The 24,606-nt window shown below is 43.6% G+C and overlaps 1 protein-coding gene across 2 annotated transcripts in view; it reads right to left on the reverse strand.

Moving 5' to 3' along the window:
• Nucleotides 1–24,606, reverse strand: part of PSD3 (pleckstrin and Sec7 domain containing 3) — a 1,257,010-nt gene that overhangs the window by 774,334 nt on the left and 458,070 nt on the right. For both annotated transcript variants that reach the window (XM_029601790.1, XM_029601782.1), the window contains exon 4: nt 12,329–12,724. In XM_029601790.1, coding sequence (XP_029457650.1) covers nt 12,329–12,724 — 396 coding nt within the window. The remainder of the gene's footprint in view (nt 1–12,328; nt 12,725–24,606) is intronic.

A 24,606-nucleotide genomic window follows, 5' to 3' on the forward strand; every position in this document is an offset into this window, starting at 1 on the left:
CTGCTAAGCCTTTAGGTGTCAGCAGCCTGGCTGCCTCTCACTGTTTTACCGCAGCCAAAGAAACGGAGACTTGGGTCCCGGGCCTCATATCTGTGCTGTTTGATAAAGCAGGGAGAGAGGGTCTGTGCAGTCAACTCTAGCACCACCGTTGGCTGTGGAATAAAACCATAGTACCTTCAAGCTGAGAGATGTGGGTGCCAGTGTATCTGCTGCACAAGATTGGCAGGTTAAAATCCAGACAATTTCCAGACATTTTAGCCCTCTATCTGGCTTTTGGACACTGCCTTTATATTCTGTACTGTTCAGAGAAAGTCCAGACAGTTGGCAACCCTATGACCTTATTCATAATAAGAAAAATAAGATCAAGGACTGCCAGTTTGTCTAGGATAAATAATCCTTAATTATTCTTTTTAAATCAAGGTTTGTTGCTGGACTAACCTGATCAAGAGAACACAGCTGTATTGCCACAATTTTTCATTCCATCAACTAAATAAATTACCCCAGCCATGAGCATACATAAAGCAGGCAATACTCCCAATACAGTCTTACATCACAGAGAATCCTTTTCTCCTGTACGGGACATACCAATGCCATTAATTCAATTTGCCATATATTTCACACTTTAAATACATTAAAAGTTATTATCACAAAATATAACTATCACGGCCGCGAAGAGAGCATCGGAGGAGGCTGCCTGCTCCTGCAGGAGCCTAGGAGGCGGCCCGACGCCACAGGTAAGTGTTTGGCCCCGGTTGTGAACCACCGCAGCCAGCGGCCATGAGAGTGTTGGCGGCGGCCTGCCGCCACGGAAGGAGGGCTGGCCCCGATCGTGGAACGCCGCAACCGACGGCCATAACAAGAAAGATGTAAATTCACTAAATTTGGCATGCCAGGAAGAAAATGTGAACATTTTGAATGAGTTTGAAAACCAGAAGCATCAGATCAATATTTTCAGAGAAAAGAGCCTCCAAAAAAGGTGAAATTTAATTGTACTTGTTCATTTCTTTCCTTGAGCTCTGACAGACCAGTCCAGATATAAATGTTATGCTCACACAAGCAAATAGAAGCAAAGAACAACCACCTTTTTTGTCATGCACCTCTAAACATAAGAAATTGCCATACTGGGTCAGACCAAGGGTCCATCAAGCCCAGCATCCTGATTCCTACTGTGGCTAATCCAGGCTACAATTACCTGGCAAGTACCCAAAAACTAAGTATTTTCCGTGCTATTGATGCTAGTAATAGCAGTGGCTATTTTCTAAGTCAACTTGATTAATAGCAGGTAATGGACTTCTCTATATAGTCTGGTGTAGTAGGAAAGGATATCAGTAGCCTCTTGCCTTAACTATATTACAATTTAATGCCCCCAAGAAATAACTAAAATATAATTTTATATACTCATGAAGACACCCTCCTTTTCTTCCTCTTCTGGAGTCTTCCTTTGCACTACTCTGTAGGGAATCAGTGAAGTCTATCTCTATAATTATTCATACTTCTCTTTTTGTACTCACCCTGCCTTACTCATGCCATTGTTATGGCTCCCGAGTGGACTCTGGACTGGTCTGTCAGGAATCAAGGAAAGAAAATTATAAGATATGTTTATATTTCACCTTCCTTATTATCCTGTCAGATTAGTCCAGACATTTGTCCATAAGCAGTACCTAACCTGGTCAGGCTGAGGCCATAATAGCCACATCCAGATGTGAGGCCAAATAACCTTGCCCCAATCTGCCCCCTGTAAAAGGATAAAGCAGCCACCTGCCACTTTAGTGGCTTCAGTTGTCTAAAACTTCCTGTGGGAAAGCCATGATCAAAGATATCTGCATTTTGAAGGGCAATAACCTTTGACCTAGCACTAGGTATCAAAGCTCTCCATATTTTGACACATATGCCAGAGAAGTAGACTTCTTCTTTGCCTTCAGCAACATTCAGATTACAGTTTACAAACTATTTTCGTTTTCACAATCTCATCCTCTCAATAGCTAGGCCATAAGAAAATACGGATCAAAATCCTCCATCACTGCCAACCTCTGCCAAAACAGATCTTTGTCCATGCTGAGCATGAGCGGTTCCCCCCTCCTGAGCCTAACCAGATCCACATTCCACAGATGTCTGGCTCAGTCTGGTGCCACTAGAATGACTCAACCAAGGTGTTCTATGATCCACTGAAAGATATGCCCTATCATCAGCTAAGGAGAGAACAAGTTATATTAGCTCGTCCAGTGCATCTACACCTTTCAAGCCCACCTCCTGCCTTCGGCTGAAGAACTTCTCAGCATTCCAACAAATTGCCATAAGGTACAGAGAGGGGACCCCGTCTGGATATGATTTGTGCAAAGGCAGTTCACATTCTCTTGCTTAGGAAATTGCTTGCACATTGTCCACCCCCACTATATGTATTGCCAACAGTTCTTTGAAATGTATTTCTTCAAGTCATCATGAATTTTGTTTCTCTAGCTAACTACAGACTCTTGATGCTACCTCCCACCCACCCACCCTTGTTTGTTCACATAGGCCACAGCTGGCGTCATCCAACACCCTCCTTTTCATCACTGGAAGAAAACTGCTCAAGGGTAGCCTCTCTGATAGCCCTGATTTTTAGCTGATTTATTGACCAGGATGCTTTCCTCAGGATCAGAGGCCCTATGCTACCTGCTTTCCGCAATGGGCTCTATTGCAACATTTCAGTGACTCAAGATCAATCCCTGTGATCAGCCCCCATCTTAGGCTGTTCCTGGTCTCCTCAGTATGGGGCAAATCCTTTTGTAGTCTTGCTGTTGCAGGAAGCATTGGGACAGAAGCAATCTTTGGAAAGGACACATATGAACTTTCATCCAGGGTACCAAATCTATGACTGCTGCCATTGACCGTGGTATTTATAGGCAAGGCCTCACTCGGTACAGCCTGACCACCAACAGCTCCATCACCTGACCCTGCAGTTTGGTGATTCTTTTGGGGGGCTCAAAACAGCTTCTCTATTTTATACTGAAATAGGCTCCCAGATACAATAGGGACTGAGACAGCTGCAGATGGCTCTTGCTTTGGTTCACTACCCTAACTAGAGATTACAGGCTATGGGATGAATTTTAAAAGTGTTGCCCACACTAAAAGGCCCATATACCCGAGTATCTGGCCACATGTGAGCACCGCATATTTTAAAAACTGCAAATTACCCACATATATGTGCATGCTTGAGCAAAAAAAAAGGGGGGGCGGGGCCAACAGTTACACACATAGGGGCCGATGGAATTAAGTGTGCTCAGCCGAGTGCACTGTTTAACCCGCAGTTGGACGTGGGTTGTATAGGCACTACCTAATCCCCTTATGCAATAAGGGGATTAGGTAGTGCGCTAATCCCCTTATGCAATAAGGGGATTAGCGCCTCCACAATGCATGCCCAAATTAACAGGGCTCATCAAATGCAATTGTATGTGAATGAAGCTATTAGTTATTCACACCCAATGAAAAAAAAAATGTGCATCCAATACACACATTTTTGCACTCAGAAAATAAAGCCAGCAGCTTTAGAAGAAATGACTTACAAAGACTGTAGAGGAAGATAGCAAAGCTGAATACGGTGAACACACGCTTCCGGTGACCATGTGGCTCCGCGGAAAACAAGAGACTGAGGGACTCTGCCTAGGGGGGCAGGGTGATGACTACAGCTGCACATGCTGAGTAGGGTATGTTTGAAATTTCTAGATTCTTTGAGATCAAAGTTCCTTGCCAGGCTCCATCTACTGATGTCACCCATATGTGAGGACTACCATTCTGCTTGTCCTCAGAGAAAGCATAGCATCTCTCACAGCTTCACCAATGGGACTTGATACCTGCACCATGGAGGATATGGGAGACATGGGAGACGCAAAAGCCACAATAGACCACTGGTCTGGAAGGGGAGAGGTCACGGAGAGAAACACTCTCATCCTTCCCTCTCTCTTTGCAGGCAACTTACACCAAGAAAAACAGGTGCGAAGAAACAAAGAACAGTCAGGGTTGAGCTGCATCTCGACTCCTCCCCCATGACCAACCAGCTCATTCTTTACTTTCATTATCACAGATGTTATTTAATGTTCCAGCTATTAGTGACTTTCACCTTCAGATAACTAAAACAAAGCATTTCTGATAGTGGCTCCATTATTATGGAACACCTTACCTATTGAGTTACATAGTGAGTGAGACTCTTTAAAATTTCATAGAAGAGTAAAAAGCTTTTTTAATTTCAGCAGGCATTTTCTGATGATATGTGCTAACTTTAACATAAATACAGTCTGTTAATGCTGCATAGAGTTTATGGTCCAGCAGATTGTTGCTTTATTTCCGTTTTTATTTGTTTTTTTATTTCTGTTTGTCCTTATTTTTATGATTTTCCAAGTAAGTTTGAAATACTTAATGTATATGCAACCTGTACAGGAACTTTAGAAGTATAAGCTTATTCAATAAAGGAAACACAGACAAAATTAAGTTTGCTTACCGTAATTTGTGTATTCAATAGGTAGCAGGATAAATTAACTATTTTATGTGGGTAACGTCATCTGGCGGCATTGAATGGACTTACCTCTCCTAGCTAGTAGAGGTTTGAGCTCTATTGAGCATGTGCAGGAGTTCCTGCTCAGGTGTTGCCTCATGAGCCTCCTCAGTCTATATCATAGCTAAATCTAGTTGACTCTCTAGAGAGGTGGGTGGGTATTCCGTGGCTAATTCATATTCCTATCTACAGAAAACACCGATTATGGTAAACAATCTAACAGGGTCATTCATCAAATTGCGTTAGACGCTATTTATTGCATAATGGGGCCCTAACGCGCAATAAACATGCAATGTTTATTCCATCATTTGTTTGTATACAAATATAAGGAATATACAAAAGCTAGCTTTTTATACAAATGAAGGACTCCTACCACATGTCACAAAAATTTAATGCAGTAGAGTGAAAAAAAGGTTTTTATCATGGGATAGCCGCCGTTATAGCGGGTCATGGCTATTATGGAATTTATTATCACGAGCGATAAAACTAGGGCTTTTCTCACATAAACCTACACACCCCTGCTGGGCCAAAAAAAACCAAAACTATTCTTTCCTGCCTATCTTCCTAAATCTTCTATGTTAGGGAGAAGTATACTAGTAGTAGGATTCCGGCTGCTTCACTGGTTCACTTATGTGATGGAAGTGAAAATTGCGCACACATGTGCGTACATTTCAAACTGGGCGCACATGTACGCTTTTTCAGCCTATTTGATACCATGCGCACATATACGAGCGTATGTAATAAAATGTTCGCAGCCACAGGCGCGTATATGTGCGCATGGTATCAAAAAGGCTAAAAACGCGTACATGTGCGCCCTATTTGAAATGTACGCGCACATGTGCATGCATATCCTGCTTTTATCACATAAATGGGGGGATGTTAAGGATGGGATAAGGGTCACAAGGATTTGTTCTGGACAGCAAAGGTAGTAAAAATGGCAAATGTTTGATTGCGTTTCTGATTTGCCTTTGGAGTCCATAAAAGACACTATATGCTCTGAAAGTCTGTGTATTTTGGTAACTTTGGTAAATAAAAGGTTTTATACTAAAAGGGACATGCATATATGCCCTTGCCAGTCTCACCAGTTTGTTCCCAGTTCACCCAGGCTAAGAATAGGACTTCCAAATCCTCCTAGTTTATTTGTCTTCATTTCCGCCTGTTAGCTCCAACCCATAATAGCCCACTGACTAGCCTAGATTTTTTCTTTTAGGACTTACACACCATCCATAGCAGTAGTAAAGCTAAAAGGTTGGAGACGCCAATGTGCACCTCTGCACGTAAGTATATAGGCACACATCGATTGGCCTTCTCCCAACACCTATGCCCAACTCCTTTTTCAATACTTTTCACCTGTGTGCATAGAAGGAGAAATGCATGTAATCTGGTGGCTTTGAAAACCCATTCTATGCATACTGTCCCGACTTATGTGCATGTCTCCTGATTTGGATGCACGATGTGCTATTGTGTCGCATACTATGATACTGCATTGTGTGACGCAAAAAATTATCATGGGTTACGATTTTTACCTTTGCTATGCGGAATGTCAAATTTGCCTACCTCACCCCTTTTCTTAAAATTGCAGCCACTAACGCACCATATTCCCAGTGCACACCATATTCCCACAATAAATATAGCAACTTGATGAATCTATCTCTAAATCTGTACCTGAGGCAATGGAGGGAAACATGACTTGCTCAAAGTCACAAGGAGCAGCAGTGGGATTTGAACCATGGCTTCCATGATTCTTAGCCCACTGCTCCCTAGGCTCCAGACCTGCTCCACCTCACATCCCTACTCCAGACCTGTCTCTCTCCTCGCCCTTTTTTTCCCTTCATTTCTTCTTCCCAGTTTCTCTTATACAAACATCCTGATTTCCAAGACCCCTTCACAGCCTTAATCTTTCACTTAACCCATCCACTCTTTCACACAACATTCCCATCCCCATTTTCAAAAACAATCCCCAGCAATAATTTCACAATACATCCCATCCGCCACATAAAACAACATCCTCCTGCTGATCATTCACATCCCATTCCCTCTTCCACAAAATAATCCTACATCTCCCAGCTCCTCTTTCCTTCACTCTCCCATGTTGATTGAGCAGCTGAAAGAGGAGAGTACTGGCAACACTCCTCCTCTGCCTCCCGGCAGACTACTACTTTGAACTGCACATTACAATATATAAGTTTTACTGTGAGTTCAAAGCAACAGTCAGTCCTGGGCAGCAGAGAATAAGGTTGCAGCCTGAGCTGCTGGTTTTGAACCAAGGTCTGCTTAATTGAGGACCAGTGTGCTGTGCACTAAGCCAGAGGGTGGCAGCCTGACCTGCTGCCACTGCTCACCTCCTCCCACAGCCAATTAGCACCAGAGGGAAGAGAAGAGGAAATCACCAAAGAAGGGCAGGCGGCCTCTGCCTCACATATCCAGCTCAGCCCCCATTAACCCTTGGCATTTCCACTGGAAAGGTTGGATTTTGTGGTCCGTCCCAAGGTACTGTGGAAGACCAGGTACTCTTCTTATGATCAAGATACTCAAAGGGAAATATAAAATAATCCAGGAATGTAAAACATAATAAGTTAAAATGACCAGACATTTTGGAACAGACAAGAAAGGATTTCAAGACCTGGACTTTATAACTTATTATGAAACCAAATTCTACTGTCACCATCTGTTTATTTTATCACCTCAAAAAAAAAATATATAGTTGCGATGGAGAAGGTACAGAGAAGGGCAACCAAAATGATAAAGAGGATGGAACAGCTGTTCAGCTTGGAGAAGAGACGGCTGAGGGGGGATATGATAGAGGTCTTTAAAATCATGAGAGGCCTTGAACGAGTAGATCTGAATCAGTTATTTACACTTTCAGATAATAGAAGGACTAGGGGGGGGGTACTCCAGGAAGTAGCAAGTAGAACATTTAAGACTAATTAGAGAAAATTATTTTTCACTCAACACACAATTAGGCTCTGGGATTTGTTGCCAGAGGAGGTGGTTAGTGCAGTTAGTGTAGCTGGGTTCAATAAAGGTTTGGATGAGTTCTTGGAGGAAAAACCCATCAACTGCTATTAATCAAGTTGACTTAGGGAATAGCCACTATTAATTGCATCAGTAGCATGGGATCTTCTTGGTGTTTGGGTACTTACCAGGTTCTTGTGGCCTGTTTCGCCTCTGATGGAAACAGGATTATGGGCTTGATGGACCCTTGGACCCAGCAGGGCAATTTCTTATGTTCTTATGTTAGTGAAGGGACTCAGGGAATTAGGGTTGGCTGCATCGGTAAGACACCGAGCAGTAGTCCAGCCACTCCAACAGAGGCGCAAACAGCACTGGAATCAGCTCCTGCGGCGGTGGCGGTCCTGGTGGAACCAAAAGCTCGATGCCCTGAAGGTCCTGGCGAACCACCAGCCGCATGCGTCTCTCCAACTCCTCCTCAAAGGCTGCAGAGGACAGGATAGCTTGAGGAGATAGTGGCAGCGGAATCGGATCGCCTCTGGAATCATATGGTGGGTGGACTGAACCTTCCACCAGTATCAGAGGGAGACCGCCGAAATTCCTCGGGATGTCTAGAGGGTGCAACATCTGCCTCGAGGGAGGTACGAATGACGTCTGTGCCTTCCCGTGGTCCAACCGTCCTTTGAGGAGGAAGACCGGTATCGTTGCTTCCTGGACCTTTCCCGGTGCTCACCTCGGTCCTTCCCCGGAACTGATGGAGAGGAACCCAATTTGGAACGTGAGGATATCAATCTCGCTCGGTCCCCTGCCCCTACCTCTGGACTGGGGCTCAGTAGCGGAGAGGACATCGTGGGGGTCATGGTAGAGTCTTCTTTCCTTCAAGCGTTGATGTCCCGGATGCCGAAGTCGATGGCTCTGATTTTTTAGCGCCGAGCAGTTTCTCTATTTTGTCAAGGCATGCCTGATGACCACTGGGAGTCATCTGGGCACCAAGGTCACAGCCACGGACATCATGCAATGCCCCCAGGCACAGGTCACAGACCTCGTGGGGGTCTATGATGTACATGGTCTGGGGGCACTGGGAGCAATGGCGGAAACCGGATGACGCCATGGCAAAAAGACCGCTGTGCACGGTTGATGCCCGGTGGCCATCGAGAGGCAACATAGTCGGTAATTGACAGCGAAGTGCCACAAAAACTTACCAATACCATGAGAAAAGACCCAAAACACACAGAGGGAACAAACGGGACTCAAGAAGGAAGAAAAAAAAGTTATTTTCCACAGCAAAAAAAAGCTCTACAGCCACAAGGCTTCAGCTTCATGGAAAAAGAGAGACTGAAGAGGGACCCCTCGTGGACGCATGGATGGTAGCATGCTGGGCATGCTCAGTGTGCCTACCAAAGTTTCTAGAAACTTTGACAAAAGTTTTCCGTACTGTACTCCATCCAATGATGTCACCCATGTGTGTGGACTACCATTCTGCTTGCCCTTGGAAAAAACTTTCATGAATATTCTCTCCAGAAAAGTAGAGATCATAACTACAATAAAATAGCAATAATCATAAGAACATTTGCAGAGTAGAATTAGGACAGTTCACATTACAACCAAACAAGCAAAAAAAAAAACAACAACAACAAAAAAAAATTATATACATATATTCAAAGTCTGGTATCACCTCAGCAAAACAAACTCCTTCCATTGCCAAACATTTTGTGAGGTAACAAAACCCTGCAAAGAAAAAAAAAAAAAAGACCTAGAACCTTGCCATACCATACAATCACAGCAATAACTCTCAGAACTCAAAACAGCAGCAACGTTATCAATGACAACATTTATGTTGTTGCCAATATTTATGGCATCAACAAATATTGCATCAAGCACTAACACCTATTTGCCAAACAGAACAACCTGGAATACTACAAATCTCTATAGAGAAACTACACCTCAATCACACACAGGCAGAACACAGACTAACAGTTATCTAATACAGAAATAAGGGCTACAAATTAGAAACAGAAATGTGTAGACAAAACCTAAATAGAAAGCCTAAGACACCAAACTCTGAACAGTGGAACTTTATAGAAAGAGCAAAATACAAAAAAAAAATAAGAAATTCACATTCTCAAAAATTATATATCACAATCGATAAAAACTCAAAATAATTTTTTTCCTTTGTTGTCTGAACTTATTTTTCTAAATAGTTGGTCCTGGTCTCTCTTTTTTTCACTTTCCCCTTGTTGGTCTTTTCCTAATTCTTTTGTTAGGGTCTCTCTTCTATTTCTTCTCTTTCCTCCCATCTTCTTCCCTTCCTCCCTTTCACACACATACCAGCTCTCTCTCATAAGCTGTCCCATACACACACAAGCAAGCTCTCACTCACACATTCTCTCCCACACAAATTCACATTGTATCCTGGATGCAAGCTTTTACATGCTGTCCTGCAAGCGCACACAAGTTCACATGCTCTCCAACACACACATACAAACAAGTTTGCACGTGCTGTCCCATAGACACACACAAGCTCTCACTCTCTCATGCTTGCTCATATAAACAAAAGCTCTCACTCTCATATGCTCTCCCATACACACACAAGCTCTCGCTCAAATGCTCTCCCACACAAACACAAACTCTCACATATTCCCCCAAACACAAGTTTTCACTCACATGTCCCATACACACACAAGCTCTCACTCACAAACTTTTCCATACACACATGCAAGCTCTCACTCATTTGTTTTCCCATACTCACACAAGCTCTCCCTCCTATGCATACTCACACAAGCTCTCCCTCCATACACATGAACAAGCTCACTCTCACATGCTCTCCCATACACTTAAAAGCTCTCAAAAACTTTCCCATACACACATACAAAATCATTCTCATATGCTCTCCCATACACACAAAGGCTCTCTCACATGCATTCCCATACAAACACAAGCTTTCATCCTCAGATGCTCTCCAACACACACAATTTCTCTCAGATGTTCTCCCATACATACCACATAAGCTCTCAATCTCACATTCTCTCCCATACACACACGCTTTTACTCACATGCTCTCCCACACATACACAATCTCTCACTCTCCCATACACACACAAGCTCTAACTCACATGCTCTCCCACACAAACTCTCACTCACGTGCTCTCCCATTCAAACACAAGTTCTCACTCACTTTCTTTACTACATACACAAACTCACTCACATGTTCTACCATGCACATACAAGCTCAAATGCTCTCCCATACACACACAAGCTCTCACATGATTTCTTGTACACACACAAGCTCACGCTCTCCTACACACAGATACACAAGTTCTCATATGCTCTCCCATACACACATACAAGCTATCATTTGCTTTTCCATACACAACGCACAAGCTCTCACTCAATGCTCTTCCACATACAGACGAGCTTTCACTTACATGCTCTCCCACACACACACACAAGCTTGCCCTCTCACATGCTCTTCCATACACAACGCACACAAGCTCTCAATTTCATGTGCTTTCCCATACATATACAGAAGCTCGCTCACTTGCTTTCCCATTGATATATACAAGCACACACTCTCACATGCTCTCCTATACATAAGCTCTCAATCTCACATGCTCTCCCACCCACTCAAGTTCTCAAATGCTCTCCCACATGCACTCACACACACACGCTCTCCCACACACACTCCATCTCTCTTGCACACACCTCCTGGCCTCTTCAGATCTTTGATTTTCTTTACTTAGGCCGTGTGGTGGCCCACAGCTTTCTGGGATCTTCAGCTGCTGACAGGTTGGGTTCCACTGACAGCCCTGAGGCCTCCTGCCATCTTCAGCTGCTGGTGGGTTGGGTTCTGCTGGGCAGTCCCACAACCTGCTGTTTGCCACCAGATTTTCTATAATGGATTTACTGAAGGGAGGCAACTAGCGCCCTATTGGCTAGCACCCCAGGCAGTTGTCTAGTTGGCCCATCCCTTAATTCAGCCCTGTGTGCTAGACAACTGTGTTTAGAGGAGCACAGGGGTTGGGAAGGCCTTGGTGGGAAGAGATCTATCAGGTGGAGAGAGAGATGAAGGGTTTGGGGTCTGAGTGGCCCTTGTTTTGTTTTTAGGGCAAGGGGGAGGGGAGAGATCAGAGTTCGGATGGCCTTGCTCTCCTGGATAGGTGAATAGGATTGCTGAAGAGGCTAGCATTCTGACATCCTCCCTGCATTCTTAATTTTAATCATAGCTACATTATCATGTATAAGAAACTCATTATCCCCCTTATTTAAATAAGTATCATACACCTTTGTTTTGAGTCATATAGCAACAGTTGATTTTGAACCATGTAGCAGCACCAACGTAAGTCACCCTTGTGTACAAGGGTTCTGCTCCAAGGTCAGATTTGGATGAAATTTTAAAAAGTCTCTTTCTGAAATGAGAGCACATCTGCCAAATTTCAACTCAGTCCATGGACAGTGGCAGGAAAGAGAGGCCATCACAGGAATGAGTGGAAATGGCTGCTTATCCACATCTGTACATTCAAAAACTGAAGGACTAAAACACACCTACTTAATGTTTGCTACAAGTATACACTTCTAAAACTTATTAAAATAGTTAAGTCCTTTAAATAAAAGCAACCTTTTATCCATTTTATTGTGGTGAACCAATAGAATTATCCTGTCCAAGCCATCCCCTTGTTTCTGAATGGTTCCAGTGAGTAGAGTGCAGTATAAATAGCCCCCTTAGATGTTTTTTTAGTTTTTTGACATAGCCATGGGTAAATAGCCAGACCTTCGATGATTCCCCCCCACCCTCACCCTCACTCCTGCAGGTACACAGATAGGATGAGTAAAACAATAGCAAGTCATTACCTTCCTGAGACCTCAGTCTCTGCAGCAGAGTTACTGAAGACGGTTTCTGTGACATCACTCTGCCCATTGATGAGCTCACTGCAAAGTCCCATTGTTATCTGGCTGCCTGCAGCAATTCTAAGGACCTCCTGCTGCACTGTAGCTGAAGCAGTCCTCTCTAGAAACTGGACTCCTTCTTTGATACGCTGCTGAATCATGGGAGTGAGGGGCATTTCAAAGCTAAAGAAGCTATCAGGTTCATAGTACAATGTGTCCAATGACTCAACGCTGTAGTATAAAGAAGTATTGTCCAGGATGCTTTCAAACTGTGAGCTGTACAGATCTGTGGAATCTTCTGAAAACCGCTGAGTTGGAAGCAAATCTTCATTTTCTGAGAGGACCTCCTCAGCAGCATTCCTAGAAATCAATTAAAAAAAAAAACCAGACAGCTTTATTCCAGATGTAATCACTATGTATTTGAGAGAATCTGCATTTGTTACCAAGTTCATTTTTTTATATTTGTTCAATCTGATAACCACTTATTACTAGTGCTGTCGAGATCTAAATATATTTTTGCATAGAACTATTACATTTAGGAGAAATTTTTCAAAGGCTTAGGTGTCTTTTACATGAGTAAAAATAGAGTTAAGACACTCATATTGAGGTAAGTTGATTTTTATCTACTTGAAAGTACACACACATTTTCACATACATGGAGAACAGATCTTCCAGGGCACATGTGTAGGGGGGAAGGGCCATGTTTAGAAAGCATGTTTGAAAAATGCATTCATATACTGAATTTTTTAAAAAAATACACATTGTAGACATGCCACCAATGCCTGTAATTATTTATTTTGTTTATATACCACCACTACTGAAGCCCAGGATGGTATACAATATAACATCCATAAATTAACAATCACAACATAACACAAAGATAAATTTGTTCTTTTAACACATTAACAGCCCAATATTTAAACAATGTGTGTGGGTATCTTGCATTTGAAAATCGGCTCGTTTTATGCAATCTAAAATGTCTGCTTATATTTTTGCTGTTAGGTGCTCTACTGGAAATTTACTCCTTCAAGATCTCGCATATATTTTAACGAACATGGAGAAATTACTACTTACTTGATCATTTTCTTTCCTCTAAGGAAGGCAAGCCAAACCACACCAAAGGGTTATATACTCCTACCAGCAGATAGAGTTGGAGTAAATCAGACTCGCTTATGTCACTGACATATAGCCCTGCCCCAACATCAGCCTGCCAGTATCTCTGGAAAAGCCAAACTCTGGACAAGCTGAACATGAACAGTCAACCACTCATGGTTCCAACCAATTGGAAAACACTGAGGTCAGCCAAAAGAATTAACATGCACTAATATTAGGGGCAGGTTATATCACTTATCAGTCCTTCAAACGAGTTAACAGAAATAAACACTCTTCATCATCCACATATAAAGGGCAAACTAAAAGCAAGTAGGCAGCCCAGGGTGGGTTGTGGATTGGCCTGTCTTGCTTAGAGGAAAGGAATTTATCAGGTAAGAAGTCATTTCTCCTTCCTCGGAATTCAGGTAGCACAATCCACACCAATGGGATGTATCAATGTTACTTCCAAAAATGGTGGGAGGCCAACAGCGGCCCTGTCAACACAATGCACAGAAGCCACGTTGTCCTGAACCTGAGCATCCAAGCATTAATGCTCATAGAAACATTTTAAGGAGGACCACGTCACTGCTTGGCAAATCTCGACAGGAGACAACAACCAAAGCTCCACCCGTGAAAGAGTCTGACCCCTGGCGGAGTACGCCCTGACCTGACTAGGTACTGGGACATCTGCATCCACATAGGTGGCCATGATGGCTTCTTTCACCCAACGGGCTATAGAAGCCCGCATCGTCAGCTCACTTTGACTATCTTCACCATGGAGTACAACCTGTTGATCAGACTTCGTGAAAGAGCAATCCAAGTACTATTTGACATCCAAAGTATGCAGCAGATGATAATCATGGTCATCTCGACCCCTGACCAGCATAAACAGGAAAATAGACTGATTCAAATGAAACTCCCAAACCACTTTTGGCAAAAAGGAAGGTACAGTCCTAAGCTGTACCGCCCCTGGAGACATTTGTAGAAATGGTTCACAGCACGAAAGATCTTGTAGTTCGAATTCCTGTCGAGCTGAACAGATTGCTATGAGAAAAACCGTTGTCAAGGAGAGCAGCCATAAAGAAACAACATTCAGTGGCCGAATATAGGAGCCACCAAAAAGCGCAAGACCAGATTAGGGTCCCAGAGAGGCACCAGTAGCGCAAGGGAGGACGCAGATGCTTAACCCCTTTAAAAAAAAAACCTGGACACATCTGAATGCGTAAACAAGGTTCCATCATTGACTTGCCCACTATAGCAAGCGGGAGCTGCTACTTGAACCTTAAAACTGTTAAGGGCCAAGCCTTTAACAAAGCTTTCCTGTAAAAATTCCAATATCAGTAGAATTCCAATTTTGAGAGGGTAAGGGAACCTCACTCCTCATACCAGCTCTCGAATACGCTTCAAACTCTAAACTAAGCTAGAGATGTAGAAAATTTCCCGGTTTGGAGCAAAGTAAAAATCACTGCAGAAGAATAACCACGCTTCAGCAACTGAGTCCTTTCAAGGGCCAAACCGGAAGGCAAAACCGACCCAGCTCAATGTGCAGTATGGACCCCTGATGCAATAGATCTGTCCCAAGTGGTATGAGAGGACTGTCCACCAGTAGTCTCTAAAGACAGGCATACCACGGCCTCAGAGAACAATCCAAAGCCATCAGAAGTAGAGTGTCGGTCTGACTTGCAATATACCGAAAGACCCTGCCTATTGTCGACCATGGCAGGAAGGTATACCGTACTCCAATCTGTAGCCAAACTTTAATGAGAGCATTGATGCCTAGTGCTCTCAGATCGCTTCTGCGACTGAAGAAATGGGGTACCTTCGTGTTGCTGCAGGTCACCAGTAAATCCAGGTATGGGTGACCCCAGTGTGTCACTAAGAGTTGAAAAATGCTGTCTGCCAACTCCCATGCTCCTTGGTCCAAGATCTGCCAGCTGAAGAAATCAGCCCTCACAATTTCCTTCCTGGCAATGTGGTAGGTGGATATGTCTTGAAGATGTAGCTCTGTCCACACCATGAGTGTATCTAACTTCACCAATGCCTGTTGACCTTTGGTTCCACCTTGATGACCAATATATGCCACCGTCGTGCCATTGTACAACATTATCCTTACCACTTGAGCTTCCAGCTGCATGGCGAACCACAAGAATGCTAAGCAAATTGCATGCACTTCCAACTGATTGATGGTCCATAGTCACTCCTCAGCATCCCAATTACCTTGCACCACCAATTCTTGACAGTGAATACTAACCAATCCTTTGTCTCCAAGGAAACCCCCCTCCTGATATGATCCACTTGTAACCACCACTGCAAGTGTAGGCTCAACTCCAATGGCAAATGGAGTCTCACTGTGTACTCCTATGACTGTGGATTCCACTGGGAGAGCAACGGGCACTGAAGAGACCACATGTGCACCCTCACCCAGGGGACAACATCCAATATGGCTGTCATCAATCCCAGGTTTTTCCGTTGGGCGAAAAATCCTTCTCAGGGCATGAACTTGAGCAATTAGCTCCTGAATGCAACTCTCTAGCAGTGACACACCTACCTGTACTGTATAAAATCGCATACTGAGATGCTTCATCTGAGACGGCTGTAAACTACTCTTGGCCAAGATCACCTTGCAAGATGCCAAGTGATTCTAATCTGCCCTTTTGGCCCAAATCATTCAGTCGTCCAGATACAGAAGGACCAGAATGCCCACCAAACACAGACACGCCATACCACCACCATGACCTCGAAGAAGATCCTCGGCCCACTGGCCAGCGCAAAGGGCAGAGCCTGAAATTGATAATGACATTTAGGAAAGGTGAAGTGTAGAAAAACATTGACGCTCCTGACGAATGGGAATATGTAGATAGGCCTCTGTCAGGTCATGAGAAATTTGCATTTGTAATACCATTGTTATGGAATTTAGAGTTCCCATTCTAAAATGAGTCACGCACAAATGTTGATTAACTCTTTTCAGATTCAAGATGGGCCAACAGACCCTTCTTCTTTCTTGGGAACAACCAATAAACGGAATAGCGCCCCGTATTCTCTTTCGATTTGGGAACAGGAATTATGACCTTCAAATACAATAGTCCCCTTAACATAGTCCCCATTGCCATTCTCTTCTGTAGAGAGCTGAATGGAGAAACCAGAAATGCATCCAGAGGAATTAGGAGAAAATTCAGAGCATAGCCGTCCTTCACCACTACCAGAATCCATTGGTCCATCGTAATATGAGCCCACGTTTGATAAAAGCAAAATAGACGCCTGCCTGTCTCTTGAACCAGTAGGTGAGTCCCCACACCTTCAAAGTGAAGATCAAGGTGCTCCAGTCCTGGAGCCTGCATCCTTACAGGGCTTCATAGGCCGAAAGGCCTGAAATCTAGACCTTTGAGTAGATGCTCTTCGGTGAGGCGAAACAGATAGGAATTCCTGGAGTGACCCTTTGGCCCAAAAAATATGCAATGCCAATTTCCTGTCCTCTGGCAATCTAGGAACCTTGTGAGATTGGACTTGAGAAATAGCGTCTGCCAACCAACTTCACAGAACAACCAGCACCTAGCCACTATCATGGAAGCAACAACTCTAGCAGCCTTGCGTACCAAGCCACAGTCTGCAACAGCTAAGAATGCAGCCATCGGTTCCATTACCGATCTGCCATCGGTTCCCACTCCTTATCTCTCTTGTGGGCCCCTGAAAGAAATGCAAACCAGCTCCCGCCACCAAGCAACAGCAAGAAGTAATTTGCAAATCCATTGCAAAGGCCTGCTTAAGGATAGCCTCAGCACTCCCTCATCCTGTTTTCAGGGTATGGGGGGAGAGGGCACAAAGCCTTCACTGCCGAGCACTCCATCAACCTAGTTACCGCTTTTCCTTTTCTTGTTTTTTGTTTAAGTGTACGCCAGGTCTGGCTCCCAGACTTAAATCGTTCAACTGATGGAAGGACCACCCAGGTGTCAAAGAATCTATTGTTCTCTTTATACTTTTTTTTTTTTTACTACAAGCAATCCCTAGTAGGGAGATGCATGTCCACCATCTGCCGGAGATGAAGAATAATGGCAGGCTGTTGTTGGTGAAAGGCTCTGTCTCCATCTGCTGATAGGAGTACATAACCCACTAGTGTGGATTGGCCTGCCTGAGTGCAGAGGGATTTTAGTTGTGGTGTTTTTTGTCATTAAACCAACACACCCCCTTCTCTCTTTTTATAAGCTGGCATGGGATCTTCTTTATGTCACTCTGAATCAAGTTATGCAATGTTGGAGAACTTAAAAATAAAGATTAGCACGTTCTAGTTGTAGCATTTGGATTTGATAAGCTGTCTGGTGTCTGGTGACAGCAATAGGCCAGTTGTATTGTGAAAGAGCTAGAGAAGCACAATGAATGGTTTGGTATGAGACACAAAGAGGGGCAGCCAAACGTTGCAGAGCTTGTTGTGCTTATGGAGACACTTGAGGATGAGTAGATCAGGGCTGCTAAATAGACTAGTACAGCACAATAAGGAGGTGGGGCCAAGGAGGCATGGCAGTAGTGTGCAACAACCATAGGAAGTCAATGGCAGAAGAGTAGCAATATGTCATCAGCTGGCAGATCAATCAGCAAAGTCTACCAAAAGTCAAGGGCAATGCCAAACAGGCATGCCACATCAAGGAAATCAGCATGCAGGTTGACCAATGGAGCAAGGAGGTGGCACTAGTTGCTGATGTGTGTACTCTTCTTCAACAGTGCTCTGCAGAAGTCAAACAACCCAACTGTTGAGTTTTTATTACCTACACCAGGACTGCATTGCATTAATTGGAAGACACTTCACCTTAAAGTTATACAGAATCCACAGAGATAAGTGTTTTCATATGAAAAAAAAAATCTTTATTTGTATTTACAAAAAACACACATGACCGATGATTATATCTGCATAGACCAGGGGCAGCCAAGCTTTTATGTCCCAAGGGCCAAGAAATCAGAATGCACAGTACTTAAGAGCCTCACATTTTCAAGAATTGGGGATGGAATCTGTAGTGGGTTCTGGAATGAGATATCTGTCTTGAGGTCTGTATCACACAAAACAAACTAAGAAAAACAACACTGGCTATATATGTGAAACAATGTAAAGCTATATTTTTCTGTATATGTACAAAACAGGTGCTTATGAGAATACCTGAGACAAAACAACAAAACAGAATATATGCAACATATCAGCACAATAAGCTAGTGTAAATATCTTAATTCCCCAACTAATAGGGAATAATTATTTACAAAAGCCTAGCCAAAATTACTTTCCTGAAAAAGCACCCTCCAAGCTTATCAGTTGTTGGTAACCAAGCAGATCTCTTTGGGAAGGCTGGAATGTGCAGGGAATTCTGGGTCTCTGCCAAGCTTGTCGTACTAATCTGTGTAGCTGTTCAGCAGGAATTCGTAGGTTGTACCGTGTTCTGGGGTTATACATCTTTTGGACTGCACATGCTCCGAAGGAATTTGTCTAACTTTCCTGAAATATTGCCGAGCTACTGATAAGAAAAAACTACTGCATATGAAAATGGTGGACTTATTGTCTTTGTCCACTGTTTCTAATGACCTCCAGCTTAGCATGCTCTCTAAACCTAACATATTCTGTAAAACACCCCAAAATAATAACCAGAAATCAGTATATTATCCTGGCTCAAATAATCACTACTGTCAAAAGAACATGTGTGTCCCAAAGTTAAAAAGTATCAAGTGTTTCAGTTCTCAGCCTCTGCAAAACTCTGTGCTATGCTTAACTCTTAATCTGCTAGCTGTCTTATGCCTTTAATTAAGTCATGTTTCCATTGTGTGCTCAGTATCTATCTGCTTTATGACCCTGAAGCCTGCAGACTTCAAGTTAGAGAAAGGGATTGCTATGTAGGCTGTAGCAAAGGAGGAGAGGTGGGGAAGCTGCCTAACATCCCACAAGCCTGTATTTTTTTTCTGTGTTATTTTTCCTAGCAAAAATATGCAGTACTCCCTAACATGTTATGTGCCAGCCTGGGGCACAATGTCTATTTCTCATATACTCATTCACCATATAAAAGCAAAAAAGAATAAAATAAATAAATAGATAAATTCTAAGAACGTACTTTCACCATTGTATCTCGTCAGTACTGACTTCTGATCATACTTTCACATATACATGGGACCTTTCCCATACATGTCTGTCACCTCACACTAATACAGAGTCTCACACAATCTTCCCCATCAGTTTCTTTCTCAGTGTATGTCATCCTCCCCACCTCAGCATAGCATCCCCAAAGTCACCATGGCTTTACCCAAGGCAAGACTTGCCTTACAAATCTGCTTCACTTTTATAAGGGGTTAATAAACATGTAGTTATAGGTGAACCAGTGGATGTAGTGTATTTGGATTTTAAGAAGGCGTTTGACAAAGTTCCTCATGAGAGGCTTCTAAGAAAAATAAAAAAAGTCATGGGATAGGTGACGATATCCTTTCATGGATTACAAACTGGCTAAAAAACAGGAAACAGAGTAGGATTAAATGCACAACTTTCTCAGTGGAAAAGGGTAAACAGTGGAGTGCCTCAAGGATCTGTACTAAGATCCATGCTTTGCAATATATTTATAACTGATCTGAAAAGGAATACAATGAGTGAGATAATCAAATTTGCAGATACAAAATTATTCAGAGTGGTTAAATCACAAGCAGACTGTGATAAATTGTAGGAGGACCTTGTGAGACTGGAAAATTAGGCATCTATGTGGCAGATGAAATTTAATGTAGATTAAGTGCAAGGTGATGCATATAGGGAAAAATAACCCATGCTGTAGTTATACGATGTTAGGTTCCATATTAGGAGCTACCATCCAGGAAAGAGATCTAAGTGTCATAGTGGATAATACTTTGAAATAGTTGGCTCAGTGTGCTGTGACAATCAAAAAAGCAAACAAATGTTAGGAATTATTAGGAAGGGAATGGTGAATAAAACGGAAAATGTCATAATATCTCTGTATTGCTCCATGGTCAGAACGCACCTTGAATACTGCGTACAATTCTAGTTACCACATCTCAAGAAAGATATAGTTGCGATGGAGATGGTTCAGAGAAGGGCAACCAAAATGATAAAGGAGATGGAACTGCTCCCCTATGAGGAAAGACTAAAGAGGTTAGGGCTGTTAAGCTTGGAGAAGAGACGGCTGAGGGGAGATATGATAGAGGTCTTTAAAATCATGAGAGGTCTAGAACGGGTAAATCTGAATTGGTTATTTACTCTTTTGGATAATAGAAGGACTAGGGGGCACTCCATGAAGTTAGCAAGTAGCACACTTAAAAGAAATCACAGAAAATTCTTTTTCACTCAACGCACAATTAAACTCTGGAATTTGTTACCAGGGGATGTGGTTAGTGCAGTTAATGTAGCTGGGTTTATAAAAGGTTTGGATACGTTCTTGGAGGAGAATTAGAAAATAGCCAGTGCTATTACTAGCATCAGTAGCATGGGATATTCTTAGTTTTTGGGTTCTTGCCAGGTACTTGTAAGCCTGGATTGGCCACTGTTGGAAACAGGATGCTTGACTTGATGGACCCTTGGTCTGATCCAGTATGGCAATTTCTTATGTTCTTACAAGAACAATGATGGGGCTTGAAAATCCGAACGCAAAGCCTCTCACCCCACTTCTTATTTACTTATTTAAAATCTTTTATATACAGACATCTGTTTGCACATCGTATCGGTTTACAAATAACTTAAAAACTTTTAGGAATTGCCTTTACATTGAACGGTAACTGTGTGATTAGGAACAACAAAACTACTAACTGAACATGGTAATTATTTACAAGGAACAGATACATCTGGTCAAAATATTGCTTGGGGGACAGGGAGGCAAAAAAGGATAATTACACGAGATTTAACGAAAATTGTATAACTGGAGAAACAGAACGGCAATATACAAAACTGTTCGACAAACATTGGAGGGTAATTACATTATAAGCAGAAAGAGGGAGAGGGAAGGAATATGCGAGAAAGTTAAAGGGGCGTGCTAAAGCAAATGGAAATGATGACAAAATGTACAGGTTGAGCGGGGAGGGGTCCTAAATGTGATTCAAGCTACATCAGGAGAGAGGTTCACATTGGATGGGGTAGGCCTGTCAGAACAACCAGGTTTTTAGTTTTTTCTTGAATTTAGGGGTAGAGGATTCAGTGCGTAGGTCTGGGGGCATGGACTTCTAAAGGGAGGGACCGGCAAGAGAAAAGGCTCTGTTCATTGTGGAGATGAGTTTAGTAGATTTGATAGAAGGGGTACAGAGTGTTCCTTGGAGTGCAGCACGAGTTGGTCGGGTAGAGGTGCGTAGAAATAAGAGGGGGTTGATCCAGTCGGCGTTTTCATTGGTGATACTTTTGTGGATGAGGGAGAGAGCCTTGAAAATGATTCGGAATTGTATAGGTAGCCAGTGGAGTTCGATTAGAGTGTTACTTTACCACCCTCTGCCTAGCAGCAGTATCCTGCTTTCCTCTCTCTTCCCCTACCCTGTGCCCAATACCGGTATCTTCCTGACCCCACCTCCTCCTCCTCTCTCACTCCTTCATTCTCTTTTTCTCTCTCCTCCTCTCCACTAATTCTCTGGCCTCTCATATATTCTACCATTATCCCTTCTGGCTCTCTCCTCCACCCCATCACCCTTCTTGTGTGTGTCTCACTCAAACCCTTCCCCACTCCTAATCACCATCTCTGGGTTCTCCTCACCCCTCCACCCTCATCACACCTGTGACTTTCTCTCCCCCTCCATCACTACTTTTGGCTCCAACATCTCCCTCTCCCTCTTCACCTCTAGCTAAGTTACTTTCCCCCACCCATGGCTCTCTGTCACTCATCCTTTCCCCCCTTTCACCAACTCTGATTGTCATGCTTCAACCCCCTTCACCACCTCTAACTCTCTCACACACCCTCATCACTACCTTTGCCACACCACCACCCTCTGCCCATTTTTTTTGCTTTTTCACATACTCTCCCCCATCTGGCTTTCTTGCACCCCTACTGCCTTTCCCCCAGTTCTTCCAAACCCCTTCTACCCTCATCCTGGTTAAATCATGTCAACTCCACTTTCCTCTCTCTTTCTATTTCACACACAGCCCCACTCTCATATGGTTCTCATGCATCTTTCTATCCTAGCCCTATCTCCAACCCTCCATTACTCCCACCCTAGCCCCACTCCCCCTCATACCTGCTGCAATATACATGGCAGCATAGACACTGAGGAGGAATAAGAAGCCATACAGACCAATTTTCATTCCTGACTACAAGAAGTCAAGGAGATATTCACCCCTTCTCACCCCTCCCCCCTGCATGTAGCTTCTCTTTGTGCTGTCCCCAGCAATCAACCCTCTTCTCACCTCCTCCTAGTATTTTATCCCCTCAACTCTTCCAATATTCATTCCTTTCATATCATTCTTCTAGTTGCATTCACCATCCTCTTCACTGCCCCAACATTCACCTCTTCTCTCCCCCCCCCAGCATTCAATCCCTTTCAGCATTCACTTCTTTCCATGGCCACAAATTATTCTGGTCTGATTGAAGCTCTGGGTGACTCCATCCTACCTTTTGCTGTTAACTGACTCCCAAGTCCTGGGAGCACAGTGATCTGCTGGACCTGAGGCAATGTTCACTAAATCCTCTCCTCCAAACAGCAGAAAAGAGAAGAGCCCTCTGCTCCAGGCATGATGGACAGGATGGGAAGGGCTGAAGCAGTGAGTTGACTGGCTCTTCTTTGCTGATCTATCAGCCATAGCCATAACCACAGCCTCAGCCCCTTTCTCTCCTGTCCAGTACTGCTAAATACAAACGAGGGAAGAGGCAGTACCGGGGTGAGCAGAGAAAGGCCCTTCACTTTTGTTTCACTGCAATCAGTAACACTCCGAGGACAGGAAGTGAGAAGCAGGAGGAAGCAGAACAGCTCTTCTCTACTCTGTGTGCTCCCTGCTCTAGCACTGACTGTCTAATGCTCAGTTGCTATGGGGACAGGAGGACAAGAGCCACATTTTGCACATGAAAGCTGCATGCGGCTCCAGAGCCACAGGTTGGCCACCCCTGTTATAAGCCAATAAATAAATCCATTATTACTTTTACCTAGCACAGAGGTGTTTTGCGTGTGAAAGTATTAAGGCAAGCCTTGTCAGCAACTGATGCAAGCCCTGTCAGTCACAATTGTGTAAGTATCCTATCTGGATCCAAAAAAAAAAAAAAAGATAGTCATCTTCTTGTTTCATAAATTTGTCACAGCTACTGAAGTGACAGTTATGGATAAGGAGGTGTGGTATATTATTTAGGTGGGAACTATTTTTGAGGAAAAAGAAAGTCTCTGTTCCGTTTAAGCCACAATATGTATTCTCATTGTTTCTTTTCTGAATTGCTCCATCAATTGGTTAAGCTGGGAGACAATCCTGTCATAATGGCGATCGGCGCCGGAGACCCGCCGGGGTAAGGCCTACTACTTCCCTCTTACCCGCGACCGCCTCCAGCGCCGACCACGAGGCACCCCCTGCCTTCTCTCCGCAGACGCTCCACCGCCGTTCTGCTGCTTCCGCTTCTGCTGCCGACAGCCAATCCAGCGCTCCCATCTTCGGCAGCCAACCCGGCGCCTGGACTCCCTCGCCGACCAGCCAATCGGGGGACAGCCCCGATTGGACTTTAAATTCTTCACAGCTCCTAGGCGTCGCGCGTCGAAGGAGCGCGACAAAGGGGCCTGCCCCTTTGTGCGCCCCTTAGTGCAGACCTGAGTGCAGACATCTGGAGCATCACCATCCCACTAACGCAACCATTGGACAATTGCAGTAAGTACAGAACAACTCTCAACATCAACCCGTACTACTGCAAGCCCTCAGCAAGCATATTATATCTTCATCACCGCCAATCAGAATCTACACCCCAGGGTCATCACTATACTATCCTACCACCAATTCAAAGGACCACATCTAAATTAAGCACAGCGAACCTAAACTATACTACTCACATAACCAAACATGACTTTATCAACTATTCCCATCATCCACAATTTCAGGAGATTCACAACAAAAAAACAAGCTACACCACAATCCTTACAAAAAAGACTCATTCCTATCATCATTTCACCCCTAAACCAACTACTCGGCCTCTCACTCTTCACCTTATCACTGTTGAACGCACAGTCTTTGACTAAGA

This window comes from Rhinatrema bivittatum, chromosome 1 (assembly GCF_901001135.1).
Source record: "Rhinatrema bivittatum chromosome 1, aRhiBiv1.1, whole genome shotgun sequence".
Lineage (NCBI taxonomy): Eukaryota > Metazoa > Chordata > Amphibia > Gymnophiona > Rhinatrematidae > Rhinatrema > Rhinatrema bivittatum.